This window comes from Bombus fervidus, chromosome 13 (assembly GCF_041682495.2).
Source record: "Bombus fervidus isolate BK054 chromosome 13, iyBomFerv1, whole genome shotgun sequence".
Classification (NCBI taxonomy): Eukaryota; Metazoa; Arthropoda; class Insecta; order Hymenoptera; family Apidae; genus Bombus; species Bombus fervidus.
Genome location: NC_091529.1, coordinates 10,840,971 through 10,856,823, shown reverse-complemented (window position 1 = coordinate 10,856,823; position 15,853 = coordinate 10,840,971). Strand labels below are relative to the sequence as shown.

At 37.6% G+C, this 15,853-nt stretch overlaps 1 protein-coding gene across 1 annotated transcript; it reads left to right on the top strand.

Annotated features, from left to right (window-relative positions):
- Nucleotides 1-740: 740 nt before the first annotated feature.
- Nucleotides 741-15,547, top strand: Ndl (serine protease nudel). The gene is made up of 26 exons (XM_072015218.1): nt 741-909; nt 1,505-1,619; nt 1,767-1,916; nt 2,758-3,460; nt 3,625-3,896; nt 4,209-4,811; nt 5,094-5,300; nt 6,218-6,381; nt 6,457-6,584; nt 7,143-7,673; nt 8,200-8,498; nt 8,748-8,892; nt 9,369-9,499; nt 9,653-9,913; nt 10,083-10,269; nt 10,372-10,541; nt 10,657-10,770; nt 10,949-11,135; nt 11,662-11,991; nt 12,557-12,745; nt 12,815-12,962; nt 13,102-13,264; nt 13,431-13,607; nt 13,967-14,204; nt 14,403-14,519; nt 14,744-15,547. Exons 2-26 carry the CDS (start codon nt 1,526-1,528, stop codon nt 15,033-15,035), a joined length of 6,000 nt encoding a protein of 1,999 aa, XP_071871319.1. The 5' UTR covers nt 741-909; nt 1,505-1,525; the 3' UTR covers nt 15,036-15,547.
- The last annotated feature ends 306 nt before the right edge of the window (nt 15,548-15,853 follow it).

Here is a 15,853-nt window from a genome sequence, read left to right as displayed (position 1 = left end):
CGACAATTTGAAAGATTCTCCGTCGTAAAATTGCAAGTCTCGTGCATTCCAGCGGCCTACGTATACACAGTAATTAATGGAAATTGATGACAGCTGGGATCTTATTACGCTCGAGACAGGGCGAAAATAACGAACAGAAGTAGAATTATCATTTAATAAGCATTTATTTCAATTTGTGAAACTAGAGATTTCACAATAAACAAGGAACGAAACGGTAGTATCTATACTAAATTCTCTTTCTTCGTTCATTTATTCGTACATCCCTTCTTTCCCCGTTTACACATAAATCCACTGATTTTCGTATCAACTCATACATCCATTTACCTTTTCGTCTACGAAAAATTCACCCCCGATTCGTGTTTATCCTTTCTCATACCACTAACCAAACAGCGTCACCAATCTGCGTAACTTTATCGATACAGGACATTGTGTCGGAACAATTTGCATCTGATTGTAAATTACGATATTCTGTTCAATTACAATTTACAATTTTTTGCGTTTATTCTTTCATTCATTTTTCTATCCGTCCGTCGATCCCATCGTCGACGAAAGAATAGAAGGAAATAAATGTAAAGGATCGATTCGAAGGCAAAAGAATCGTATTGGCGATTTATCGTTCGATGCGTATACTCCTATTTAAAGGGTCATTCACTTTATCACGATGATGAAATCTCGTTAGCCCGATTTTTAGCCAAGCCGTGACAACTGCTGACACGTTCGATCCAAACCATCGTTGGTTCGTCGGATCGAGCATCGAGTTATTTCACGTGCATCGGTTGCATCGAGTGCACGGATCATCGACGAGAAGCAAGTTTTTCGGAAACGTTTTCGAGGTTGTTTCAGCAAGAATACCTACGGCGATCCATCGAATAGAAAGGGCGAAGAGAAGCGCTCTAAGACCTTGCGAATGTGAGTATCGTCTCTTTCGTATACTTTCAAAGAACCAACGTACCGGAAACCGGAATCGCGAACGATGCAAAACGTCGTGCGTTTCGCGATGGAAACTCGATACTCGATATTTCAGATCGATGAAAAAGATCGATAGTGCTTCGTAACGTGAACGTCGAATTATGAAATATCATCGAGAGATACAATTATGTATCTCGGAATAAAATGTTTCTATAATTTTATGAAAGAATTTGTATCCTTCCTTTAACGCGATAATCATTTGCATCGAAGATATCGCTATGGATAAACGTAATACGTACTCTGCAATAAATAATTGTTCCGAATAACGAAAAATGTTGAAATATTTTTAATCGAATATTTCTAATTGTTAGATCTAGATCGACGAGATATTAAATCAAATATATATTAATACGATATTAATATTTTAAACCTACTTTCCACTGCGTACTACTTGATAAACGTGGTACGGAATCGCCGATTTGTAAATAAGAAAATTACCAAAATTATATAACATCGGTGTTATTTGTCGGCATCGACCGCGCGCAAGTTGCATAGGAAATTCTTCGACGTGACCTTTTGCTCTCTTTTCACTCAGGTTTGTACGAATCTCTTCACCATGAATACAAAGTACAAGATCTCTCTTACGAAGCTGGAAAATGTACCAATAACGGACGACCAGTGTTGCATTAACTTAACAACTTCGAAAAACGGTACGGTAATACCTTGATATTTTCCGACCGACTTGTTTGTCTATTTGTTTTCAATCTGATACATACACACGCGTACACGAGACGCTTATCCGATATAGATCTCGATTATCACATGGCTATATCTCGTATGTTACGTTTCAATTTCAGCAAGTACGACGGAACATAGTGGAAGCTCGAGCAAATATACGCATTTGAAATTTATGAGACGCCATAGACTGGTGTATCTGGTGCAAAGTCTAATCCTCATATCGATCTTGTCTTTTGCTGGATTCCTGATATATTTGGCTGTTGTTTCAGGTGTGTAAATCTTTGTTCTATTCATTCACGGCCTACGTAACTGGAATTAGGGACGCTTTTAATATCAGAACTACAAACGTAATTATGATAAATTTTTCGTTGATAGTTTATAGACTTGCTACACGTTTTTAGGAATTCTTTTTAACGATCTGGTTCGTGTAAGAGTATGGAGTAAGGAATGCGATTTAAAGAAAAACTTTGATATCAGAGTGAATCATTTATCAATTTGTTATGAAGCGCAGGATTCGTAATTTACAATGAACTACTAGTCGAGAACACTGTGCATTTTTATTACGAATAGCTTCGCGATGCTATGACTTTTCGAAAAGTCGAAATGTTCATTTGACTTAATTAAAACTCTCGGAATCGTTCTCATCTGTCTGATTAACGATATTAAAAATCATTCTCGAATAATAAAACGTTGAGAAATATCAGTATCGATTTTTCGGAAGAAAACCCTGAGTCATCGATGACCTATAGTAATCGAACGTATTATGTGGTTTCATATTTAGAAACGTGAATATCGATTTTGCGAAAGAGAAATCCTTGCGTCGGTAATAATCGGATGCAAACTTCACGCGTTCGCACTTTCATTCTGGTTAGCTTTCTAATATTCTACCATTCGAGAACCTAACAAAATATTCACTTAAATCAAAATTCGATGCGGGATCAATGAAAAATCGTGAATCTCTCTTTCTGTACCCTATGTTAACGCAATTCACTGAAATTACCAATTACGAACCAATTATAAACCTCTAAAATCACCAATTGGAACAAACAAATTTTCTGTATTACACCTACGATAAATAAATAAATACGACGATATTTTAATTCGCAGCAGGCTACATCTACACTGCGCACAAAATACAAGAAACTAACGAACAAGTAGATCTCATGAGAAACGACTGCCCTGCACAACAGGAAACGACAAATCCAGCTCTACGAAGTCTGTATCGATACTTGTACAAGGATCAGCTTGATCAACAAAATCAGATGCACTCGGTAGCACTGATGGATGAATCTCGTCGGAAACGCGAAGATTCCAATGCGAGTGCCTGTAAGCAAAACATAAAACACTGCAAGGAAGTGATCGATTCGATGTGGAGCATCGTGAGCATCGTGAACAGCAGTGTGCCACATTTGCAGGCATTTTTCAAGAACTTTTCTACGGAGACGAATCCTATCAAATCGAAATTCGTCGAGCTAGTCGAGTGTCTGCAGTGCAAGAACGACGCGACTACGTTTATCGAAGATTCTGATCCGAATACTCGTACGAGCAACGCAGGAACGATGCAGGAATACTCCGATCATAGTCAGATTAAGAACAACATTGATATCGTAACTAATTTGTTAAATGACGAGAAACACGACGACGATAAACAGAACTTGAATACCGATTTCGTGGATGCGGATACACTGAAAACGACCAAGGTCGAAGAGAACGTACAGAAATCGACTACGGCGAGTTTTAAGGATAGTTTCGAAGGTAATGGAAAATGGGATTTGAATGGAACGACGAAAGAATTGGAAACGACTGAGAGAATGTGAGTATCGTTCGACCGTGTAGTTACTAGACTGCGGATATTTATGCAAATTCAATAAATTTATCTTTCCATATCTTCGTAAAAATATTTCTTTTCAAATGTTGATAATTTCGCTGATATTTCTTAGTAAATGGTAATTTTAACGTTAGCTCATCCACGACTAGAACGATGGAATATAAAGAGACGAACGCGTCCATGGAAGTGGATACGATTAATGCAACGACCAACATGTCGACTACACCGAAGGCGGAAGAAACAACGGTCAGAATCAACGACCAAATGATCGGAAACGATGATACTAGGCGGACCACGGACGCGACAACCAAACTAGGCGATGGCGACGTGACGAAAATTGCGATCAACCCGATGCATCCTTCGATGCATCCTCCGAATCAGGGTCACGAGCAGAAGGTAGCGGAAGGGGAAGGTGAAAACGGTAGATGTATAATTTATCACTCCGTTCTATGTTCGAACGACGAAAATGTCGCGTCAAAATTTTTTCTTTTTTTTTTTTTTTCTATTTCTTTTAACGGTCCAAACACTCGTTCAATAGAAGTTTATTATTTTCACGCTGTTGATACGATAATACGATTTATTTATCGTACGTTTATTCATGACAGATAATACAAGTAACGAAACGATATTCTTGAAACTATAACACTGAATTTATTTCGAATTTATTAGAAAACCTAGCGATAACATAAGAATCTTGAAATTAAAAGCGTCTGATGAAAGTTTTCAATTTCAGCAGCCAAAAATTCCAGCAAACCGATCTCCCGCGATAAGTTTGGAAGAATCGTCTCCAAAGGAACCATAGAAATATCTTCGGGAATGATTCCCACGGCAGAAACGATAAAATCGAGCCAACAACTAGTACTGACACCAACGATCTCCTGGGTGCCTCATCGAGTCTGTTTTTACAGTCCAAGCGCGAATAATCCAATGAAACAATCGGGTCCAGGTCAAACCATGTATCCAGCATCTTCTCCAGGAGTTTCGTATTTGTATCCGATGCAATCCGAACGACAAGGTTTCCAGAATCTCGATCAAACGCAAGGTTACTTGCAATCTGGCCCTGGTAATTTTGGATCATCCAGCGGTCAAAGAGTCGATCCATCAGGCCCTGCGATTCTGAATTTTCCACCTATCCCTGGACATCAAACGTCTTCCGGCGCCTCCGCCAATTCTAATAGCAAAACACCTTATTACTGCACGTATATTCCTGCACCAACCTTCCAGTTTCCGGCTATTCCTGGAGTCTCCGAGTATCAGAGATCTTCCGTCTCGTACGACAAGGAAGAAGCGGAGAATACTTTTGCCAACAAGAAGAAGGACGATGAGGAATTTCCACGTGGTAATGGCGTGTTTCGAAGATGTAACAGAACTCTATTTGTTAGAACTAGAAAATTCAATTTAAGTGATTTGAGAATGAAAGGATTATGCGTTTGCGAGAAGATGGATTGGAAAGATGGAACGATGGACAAATAAGGTTAAACACGATAAATACAATTCTTGAATATGATACGATTGATAAATGGAGGCGGTAAATAATGAAATTCCAATAAATAGAGTTCTATCGCGTGGCTTTAATGATTTGTTGTTTGATCCTTGTTTTTGATATTTTATGTGCTAGGATATTCTGACGACTGTCCCTCCAATACGATTCGATGCGGCGATGGCAGGCGATGTGTATCGAGATCGCAGTGGTGCGACAGTGTGGTGGATTGTTACGACGCTAGCGACGAGAGGACGTGTTCTTGCAGAGATCGAATATCGCTCGAACGACTTTGCGATGGGTATTTCGATTGCCCGCACGGGGAAGACGAGTTGGGATGTTTCGGTGAGAATAAATTCTTGCTCTTTAATACGAGAAGTTAAAAATTTGCTAACCCGAAACTTCTGACATTCTGGAAACTAAACGCCCGTAACTCTGTAAGCTTAGAACTGGAAACTTTTCGCTCTCTAAAACTGTAGAACTTAGGTATTTAAGAATTTTGGAACTTTGAAGGTCGAGAATTATGGAGCTTTAGAATTTTAGAATTTTATTGGAGATCCAAAACTTTGGACCTCTAGGACTCTAGAACTCTAGAACTGTGAACGCTAAACGACAAAAATTCTAGTACTCTAGATTTTTTATTTGACACTTTAGAACTTGAGAATGGGGATCTTTAGAATTTGGGAGTTCTAAAAATTCAACAACTGCGAAATATTAATTTTTAACTTTAAACCTCTTGAAACTCGTGTGCTCTGGTGCTCCGGAATTTCATTACTCTAGAATATTCGTATCTCGGCGTTCTAGAATCTTAGAATTCTAGAATTTGAAGACTATTCATCATTTTTATCACCGTTTTACCATTTGAAATTATATTATTATTTTCACGTTAATTTTGATATGCTATACCTCTTACGCGTGTACAACAGAACTCTGTTTCATCGATGGAGTAACATATACATCGAAGTTCTTGTCAGTTATCCGATGTAAAATATCAAAAATCTCTCGTTATAGCGTATGATCGATATAAGCACCGACGAGAAGCGTCAATATGTAAATATGAAACGCGAAAGATCGAAATTTCACATAAAATCAGTTTACATCTTACATCTCTATACGAACGCGAATATTTTGCACGAGATGGCACCAGGTACTGCGATTTTATTTTCCAATTGGAACTATTTTATCCGTGGAAGGAAGATCCTGTTTTACTAACTCGTAACGTAAAATTCTTATGTTTCGCTACATGTTATTACACTTTTCAGGTTGTCCAAAAACTTCATTTAGCTGCAACGATTGGCAAAGACCATATACTACTGATACTTGTGTACCGCTTTCCCAACGATGCGACGGCAGACGGCAATGTGTTAGTGGAAAAGACGAAATGGACTGCAATATTCTCACTCCCTCGTACATCGAAGGAAAAAATGTAAATCACGCGTTATCTTACGCATTAGATATCGTGCTTTGTACGTACGTACATTAGTATATTATTATTCTTTAGTTATTCACGATCGGCTACACCGAGGGATATCTCCATAAGAACTACAAGGGTCAATGGTACCCCGTGTGCCCACCGATCGACGCATGGGCCAAGGATGCCTGTATCTCTGAAATCGGCTCGCAAATCAAGTACGGTAAAACTTAAGAACTCGAAAATTTAGAGACTCTGGATTTATAATGTTCTACAGGTCTAACATTTTGGAACGGTAAAACTCTAGAACCACGGTACTCTAGAACTGTGAAACTTGAGAACTCTGAGGCCTTCGGATCTCTAGAACTTTAGAAATCCAAAACCAAACGATTCAGAAACTTTAGAACTCTAAAGATCTAAAAGTAAATATTCGAGAGCTGTAAAACTGGAAACCCAAAACTAAAGCTTGGAGAAGTTTAGAACTCTGAAATTCCAAAACTCCAGAATTCTGATCGTAGAACTTTAGAACGCCAGAACTTCGTAGAACTCTGGAACTTTAGAACTCGTAGGGCTCCGGAGTGGAGTAGAATTTCATTTATCCGGACGTTTTAATTAGTACGAACTCCGGCCGTTTGAACTATTCATTCCTGAACGAATCTGGGCTCGACTGCAACTCATTTTAATTCTCAAACGACATTCTTACTGGGTAGATGGTTACTCGTCTTAAAACATGTTGCGTTACCGATAATCTTGATCTTTTTCAAATTTGATTACAGAAAAGCTCCCGAAATAAAAGTGCATTCCGTGCCAGGTAACGCGTACCAGGGCCCCTATCTAACACGAGTGAACAACCAAACGAAATTAATTCCCTCGTGCATGGACACAGCGATTTTCGTACGTTGTCCACGATTCTCGTGCGGAACTACCGTGTTTTCCAACAAGGATTATCTACGACCGCACACACTGGAAAAAGAGGACCGAGCTCCTTTACAGATGTACGATGCAATTATATTTCCACCTGACGATGATACTTATATCGAATACGAGGATATAAGACATAATGAAAATAAGAAAATTGTGTTACCATCGGACGATGACGATATAGATCCAGGAGATAACGAAAGTAAGAGGATGGACAGGAAGCAGGACGACATAGTTGGTTCGCAATTGCGCGTCGTAGGTGGTCGTGCGAGTCATCCGAAAGCCTGGCCGTTTCTGGTGGCCATTTACAAGGATGGCGTTTTCTATTGTGGCGGTACTATTCTGAACGAACTTTGGGTGCTTACAGCTGCTCACTGTCTCGAAGGGTACAGGCATTTATACGATTTGAACATAGATTTTCGACGGATGTTTGAAAATTTTTGGATGATTATCATCGACAGTAGGTGAAAAAAAAAAAAATGATTAAAAGTATGGCAACATTTAATAATAAATTCGCGTAACTCAACTAGCAATTGTAATTTGCGTACATGTATCTGCATATTGTTTCTATATATTTTAACGTAGAGATGCAGAAACATGTCATTTTGTAAGAATAAATTCATAGTGGTCTGGAATATGGCTGTGAGAAACAGCTTTTTGTCACGATATTTGACATTCTCGGTGAATTTGTTTTTATTTTCACCTACTTAAGATTAAATTATATCAAAACGTATCGCATTCTCCAGCAGTGTCCTTTGTCATTTCGATGTATCTTTTTATTCGTAAATTTGGTACCTTCCGTTTGTGAATCATTCCAAAAATTGATGCGGCGTACGATCAAACGATATAAATATTTCGAAAAATGTTGAGAAAGCTATTCATTCACGATGCGACTATTAAATTTGTAAACAGCTATACAGGCCAATATTTTGAGATCCAGGCGGGAATACTTCGTCAAAATTCTTTCTCGCCGATGTCACAATCCAGAAAAGCACGGTACACGGTGATGTATTCGCAATATAACGCTAGACATCTGCAGAACGACATTGGTATGATTATGTTGGACGATCCTCTGCGTTTCAATCGATGGGTGCGACCGGTTTGTCTTCCTGGCCCGAATCTCCTAGGACCCATGTGGAGAAACAAACCAGAACCTAATACAACTTGTATAGCAATTGGTTGGGGTACTATTACAGAATTTGGATTAAATCGTAAGACATTTCCTTTCGGTCTAAATTTCATAAATTTCCTTTAAATTACACAAATGTATACGATTCACCGACGAGTAAACTATACTAAATTTAACGAACTTCGTTCAATGACAAGCTGTACCAGAGTTAACGACAAGCTTTCCAAAAAATATGTAACGAATTTGATTTAACGAATATACCAATTTTAATAAATTTAGTTCGGTAACAAGACAAATCTAATTAAGTTGATATAATTCTTGGATTTTCCAGCCGATCATCTGAGGGAGGTAGAAGTTCCGATATTACCAAATTGTAAGTACGAAGACGACCAGAACGACGCCTCCATTTGTGCTGGATATCTTCACGGAGGTCGTGATGCTTGTCAAGGAGACAGTGGCGGTCCTTTATTATGCAGGTATACGATTATCCAATTAATGGAAAATATCATTTTTTCTATTGGCAAGGATAACTAAGATATTAAGAGACCAACGATAAACAAAATGATTATTTCACATAAATCGGTAATTGGCGTTCTCTAAAAATAATGTAGCTTTTAATTGGCATGATAATCGAGACCGTGAATTCCAGGTCCACCGATCGATGTTTCCAAAAATCCAATCTTTTTTTCATTTGTTCGTCCTACTGATTTTTCCTTCGTGGATTGCTTATGTATACACCTTCGCTGCGTATACATTTCTAACGTCGTTAAATCATCATTTTTCTCGTAAAAAGGTTTCTGAAATTGTTTTGGAATTCATGGCGTCGATTGCTGCGCCCCATCGTTGAAGTATTCAACCATATAATGTTAGGAAATTATTATTCGAGAGAGTCTAGCTAGCGTAATTCAGAGTTTAGTCTATGATTTGGTTAATTCGTGTCATTCGTTCGTAGAAATCCGTACTCGACATCGCAGTGGTACGTGGCAGGCGTAGTTAGTCACGGACAAGGCTGCGCTCGACCGGATGAACCGGGAACCTATGCGAGAGTCAGCTACTTCCTAAGTTGGATTCAAGAAATTTCCAGTGAGTCGTATCTCTGGCATTTTTATTTTCTTGTTCGAATTCATGCAAAACGAGTAGAAAAGAACAGATAAAACCAATAGAACAAGTAGAACAGATAAAAAATCAATGAACGCTACATTTTCGTGTGCTGCTATATTTATGCTTAATATTTAGATGGTCGAAGTGTGCCTCCTCTACGGCGAACTCCTTTGGAAAAATGTCCAGGATTCAGTTGCGAAGGAGGCCTAGGCAAATGTTTACCAATCGAAGCGCGTTGCAATCGAATAGTCGATTGTTTGAACGGCGAAGACGAAATTAATTGTAGCCATTATCCTCTTTACAAGCAGTTGGAAAACGTCACTCACGATTTCGAGCCTACACTATCAACGCCAAGTATAGATAATTCTATGATGACTAGCGAGATCGTCACCACTGGTAGGCTTTCCACAATTTCTTATAGTAATTTGTTTCGTCATAATAATTTTAACTCTAATAAATCTGGATTATATTCAAGGCTTAATTTCAATAACGTTGTTCCGCTTCTATTAAAAATGTAATAACAAATTTCTAATTCTAACAGCATTCGTATGTAAATTATTTTTAGAGTCCACAATATCTTACGATACAATCGACAATGCGACTGAGGAATCTGTGTTTACGCAGCAGGAAGATGATGACGCGGAATCCGAGGGTGACTATAACTCGACTTCGACAATTTCTACTATTGCTTACGCCGAAACTGTTTCGCCATCGATACCGAAAACTTTTCCTACGATATTCACTTGTACAAGGTACTTTTGTTTTAATTAAAATATTCAACACGAAACACGTTAGTCGACAAATATATTTATTTCGGCAATTCCGACATATTATCGTATTTGTAAAATTCACAGATTGCTTCAAACTATTCCAATCGAGAAAAGATGCGACAGAGTGGTGGATTGCGAAGACAGTAGCGACGAAATGAATTGCACTTGTAAGAACTTTTTGCAGAATCTAAAACCGACTGCTATATGCGACGCTTACGTAGATTGCGATGATTTAACGGACGAACAGGACTGCGGTAACTAATTATTCGACTATCGTACTTTTTTAATTATACCGTTAAATAGAAAAGAATCGTACAGTATAGAATAATTGTACAATTAAGTGTAACCAATGCTTTATTTATTTTATAGAAATTTGCGCTGAGAATCAATTTTTGTGCAAGACGAGTAAAACCTGCGTTTCGATGGCGAAAAGGTGCGATGGAAACTTCGATTGTACCTTTAAGGAGGATGAGCTCGACTGCTGTTAGTCATTTTTAATTTAACAAGTTTTTAAGATAAGATAAGATAAAAGAAAAGATATCTTGAACCGTTTCGTACATATTTATTCGATATATATTTTATACGTATATATCGTTTTATACATTTTTATACAAAAATATATCACAACGGTTTAAAGTTTTATTTATTTCTTTTCTTACAGTCACGTTGACCGATGGTCAACGTGTATATCTCGATGGTGATAGAAAACCATTTTTAAACGTACAAGGAATTCTGACTAGATACATCGAGGGAAAATGGAAACCAACTTGTCATAGTCCCAGAATGCACAAAAACCAATCTACTGCCTCGATCATTGGACAAAATATGTGCGAATACTTTGGTCTTGCGTAAGTATATTTTCAACTCTACGAATTTTTAATCATTTTATATTCCACGCTCGAATTTGATTTTTCGATTATCCTCGGAAACTGCACACGGTACCTACGTAACGTAGTGCCAGAATAGCGTGCAAAGGAGCGTTTAGATAATCAATATTATCGTCGGTACTATTGTCAATATTACTGTCAATATTCAGGATCCTCGTCAATATACTGACAATATATATATTGTCAATACAATGTCGAGTACCCTCAATATCGGCAGTAATATCGACGATAATATTGATGGTCTAAACGGTGCCGAAGATTCCTATGAACCAACGGTTTCAAATATACAAATTCAAATTCCATTACTTGCGCTCTCCTCTGATTCAAACATCCTTAAAGACACGGCTAAAGTTCGGTGCTTGATATTCCATAATAAATCCAATAATCTTTCTTCAACGATGAAAATTCCTCTGGTAGGAAGAAAGAGGAAGAAGAAAGAGGAGTAAAGATTCCGAGACTTATTTGGTTATTTATTTTTCGTTGAAAGAAACCTTCGGTCGTCGAAGTCCATCGTCGTGAAAAATTCGGAACTGGAAAGGATAGACTGGCACAAAGGGGACTCCACGTACCAAGAGAACTCATCAGCGGCCTCTCTGGACGAAGAGGACGAAACATGTTTGGGACTTTACATTCACTGTGCAGCGATACCAAGCGGCAGTATGTACACTCACTTGACGATCGACGATAGAACCGGAAACCGTGACTACCTGTGGCCCTGGTTGGCTGCCATCTTTGTCGACGGACGCTACCGTTGCATGGCGCTGCTCTTGGACTCAAACTGGTTGCTGTCCGCCGCGAAATGTCTCGAGAACGTCAGGTAATCGAAGCTATTTCGACTATTCAAATGGTTAAAAACTCGACAAGTTTGAAGTTTCAAAGAATTTCGAACGGATCCTATTTGGTTTGAAGAATCGAAGGTTTTAAGAAATTTTACGCGAATTTCGTACAATTGTGAATTTTATGGATTCGAGTCGATTAGTATTCGCTGCGAAATGTCTGAAGAGAGCCAGGCAATATTTCGATAATTAAAACATTTGATCGTCTAATCCTTTTTGCATCAAGGAATTTCACGTAAAGTTTGCATAATTCCATCGCAAAATTTTACTCGTTAAAGTGATAAACTTTTTGTTTAAAAAATTTGAAGTCTCAAAGTACTTTGCGTGCAATCCATCTGGTTGAATCGAGTCACATTGAGTTTTCATGTTTGAATCATAATATAGAATCACGGAAATTTTTCTTTCCAAGGGTTTTTGACAGATGCCCAAATGTTTGTTTTCGAGATATTAAAAAATATGCTTTATTTATTTGATATTACTTTAAATTTGTGACTGTAACATCAACTTACTGGTTTTTAACAAACGACATTTGTAAATTATTTCCAGGTTGAATACAAATTATGTAACAGCCGTACTCGGTTACGGTCGATTATTCCGTTGGATAAACGGTCCTCATCAACAGGTATCGACCATCGATGAGGCGCATTATGTGAATAACTCGGTGTCGATTTTATTGCATTTGAAAAATCGAGCCCACTTCGGTCGTCACGTGCAACCGTTGTTCGTCAACAAAACGTAAATACAACGAATTAAATTTGCCAAACTTCGTCGAATCGTTTATAAACATTTATCGAATATCTGCAGGATTTATCTGCCAGGAGCGATGGACACTTGCGTGGCTGTTGGAACGAACGAAGCCTACGAGATGAAGTCTGTTTTCTTGAAAATTATTTTTGAGAATTGCTTAAGTTGTCAACGATGCTTCGTGAATATTTCGAGTTCCGAATGTTCGGTAAATCCTATTTTATTAAAAAATTTTTATTCGCTAACAAACAAATATGAACGATTTTCGAAAATAAATCCTTGTTGATTTTATAACTTCTTATTAGTATTAAAAAACGATTGTACAAGTATCGTTCGTGGTTGTTCAGGAAAGTGAGACATCGAGGTGGAGTGGCATAATATTCTGTCGTGGCAGAAAGGGATGGTATCCTGCCTCCGTTTTCCAAGATAACAAAGGAATTTGTAATTTCAAAAATGCGCAAAATATGACGAGTATCGAACACGTAAATCCCTACCTGATGGAAGTAATCGGTAAATGTGTATTTTACTCTGATACTACTAAAACTAGCAATCTAAAATTCTACTCTATAAACCTGTAAAATTATACAAATTGTCCATACTGAATTCGTATTAAAATTACATTGCATCGTACTAAATTTTATATTAAATATATTAAATTCTATGTAAATTTAATTAGATAATCCAAGACAGTCGGTGGAACCAATTTGTAACGGTTTTCGATGCAACATTGGACAGTGTATTCCGCAAAACCAGGTTTGCGATGGTATTCCGGATTGTCGTGGAGAAGAAGACGAGGACACGAGATATTGCAAAGAATTTCAAGAAAATTGTGAAAATAGCGTGGACAGCTGCAGTAAGTGCTACGATAATTTGAATAATAGGTTTATCTAGATTTATATTTCTAGGAATTTTAAATTTTTGAGTCTCTTAAATGTACAATAATTAGACTATTATATACATCGATTGTTCGACACTTTGGTTTATTTATATTTATTAAATCTATATGTTTGCGTCGAATAAACATGTTTGCTTTTCAATTTGCATTACGACTCGTAAATAAATTCGTAATACTAGAAATTTTACTTGGATTTCAAAAATCAGAGAAAATATCGAACTAAAATTGAAATATTAACAAAAAACAACGTATGAAAAAATAATTTCTTCGTATTACATAAAGAACGATCAAAAGACGTATATATTTTAAATGTTAAGACTGCGTGAAGACACAGCTTCGCTGTAGAAATGGCAAATGCATCGACAAAAGTGCGTTTTGCGATGGAAATATCGATTGCTACGATGGATCCGATGAACCTGCGATATGTAACTGCGCGGAATACCTGAAATTAACATCGCCAGAGCGATTGTGCGACGGCGTACGACACTGTCTGGATAAAACTGACGAATCACCGGAAATGTGTTCTTGCAAAGATGTCAGCTTCAAATGCAAAACGTAAGAATTTCTTTGCAACTCGACGTTTTTTATAAAATTTCAATTATTAGGTGACAACTAACGAAACAGAGGCGTAATAATAACGTCGGTGTCTTTGCTCGTATTTTATAAGTGTAGCCCTATATTATAACCAAGAAATGTTTTCCTTACGAACAAACGCAATTGTAGAGAGTTGATAATGGTTTTCTCTGTCGATAGAACAAGCGGAAACGACACCTGCATAGCGCAAGATTTCATTTGCGATGGGGTGAAAGATTGTCCTAACGGCGAGGACGAAGCAACGTGTAGAATGTTAAAACTACATTCAAACGATAGGTATTTATCATTCTTATTTAATATCTTTGATTGTCTTGTCTTTAAGAATTCACCCATTTCAATTGTTGATTTTTCCTTCTAAAATATCTTTCTCTTTAATTCTCGTATATTCGATTCGTCTTCGCATTCGATTTACGAATTATTTACGGTTATTTCGTAAACGAAGGATCCGACATTAGATCCTACGCTTATAGAAAATTTTTAATTTTCAATTTTAACGATAGCTCCGGAGAAGTGATTCGCCGAAGTTACGGCGTGTGGTACGCAGAATGTTTGCCAAGTCCTACCGTGGACGAAGAAGACTTAACAAGTTTGTGCAAATTCATGGGATATTCTTCAGGAATCGTCAACAACGATACTGTGGTCACAGACGAGATTATGGTTCCCAAAAGAGACGAGTTTTACGCGGTGAAGATGAACAAGATATCGTGGATGTTTTTAAGACACGACAAGCCACTGATAACTTTGGAAAAATCCAACGAAACCTGTTACCGCACGTTTGTCACCTGTTCCTAAAGTTTGCCAAACCTTAACATACTACCTGATTCTTTTCACAAATCAAACGTTATCTTCACATATCGAAATAATTTAGGTAATGTTGTAAAACTTCGTATTTATTTCGTAATCTATTTAAGAGCGTTATTGTATTTATTGTAAAATAGAAACGAGAAGACAATGTTATAAAATTTTGCTATTTTAAATAAAAGTAAATGTAAACGAGTCTTTTAAATATCACGTTATAGTTAGAGCACTAAAGCGTATAAAAGCGAAGACGTCGAATAATGGAGAGCGTAGACAAGATAGAACTTTGTATCATTTATTTGTGAGAATTCAAAAATTTATTTGCGCACGATACTTGAAAAGATATGGAAAATTAGAGACGAATGTTCGTTAGATTTCCCTGTTTCTGAGTTTATGTTAATTTGTCGGATTTTAAATTATCAATCGTCCAATTTATGGCAACGTCCGATACGAATAACACACAATCGTTTATCGTTCGACTTTGAAATAAAAATTTTTTATGACAGCGTATCTCTTTGGCTATGAAAATTCACCAACAAATTTTCTATGGTAAAAATATTCTTACCAGCGTCCTATGTGTCCCATGATCCACCGATTCCTCATCCAACGATCGTAGAAAACTCGAAGCCTGGTCGCAATTACGCAAGCGTCTTCTGTCGAGATGAAAGAAGAAGGCAGAATTAAAAAAAAGAAAGAAGGCAGCGCTGCGTGAAGACAAAAGTATTGAATAAGGTTGGCTATAGCAAGGAGGGGGTGGGGCGTGCGAAGGGGAGTAAGGAATGCCACAAATGGGGTCGCAGCCGTTGAAGGCA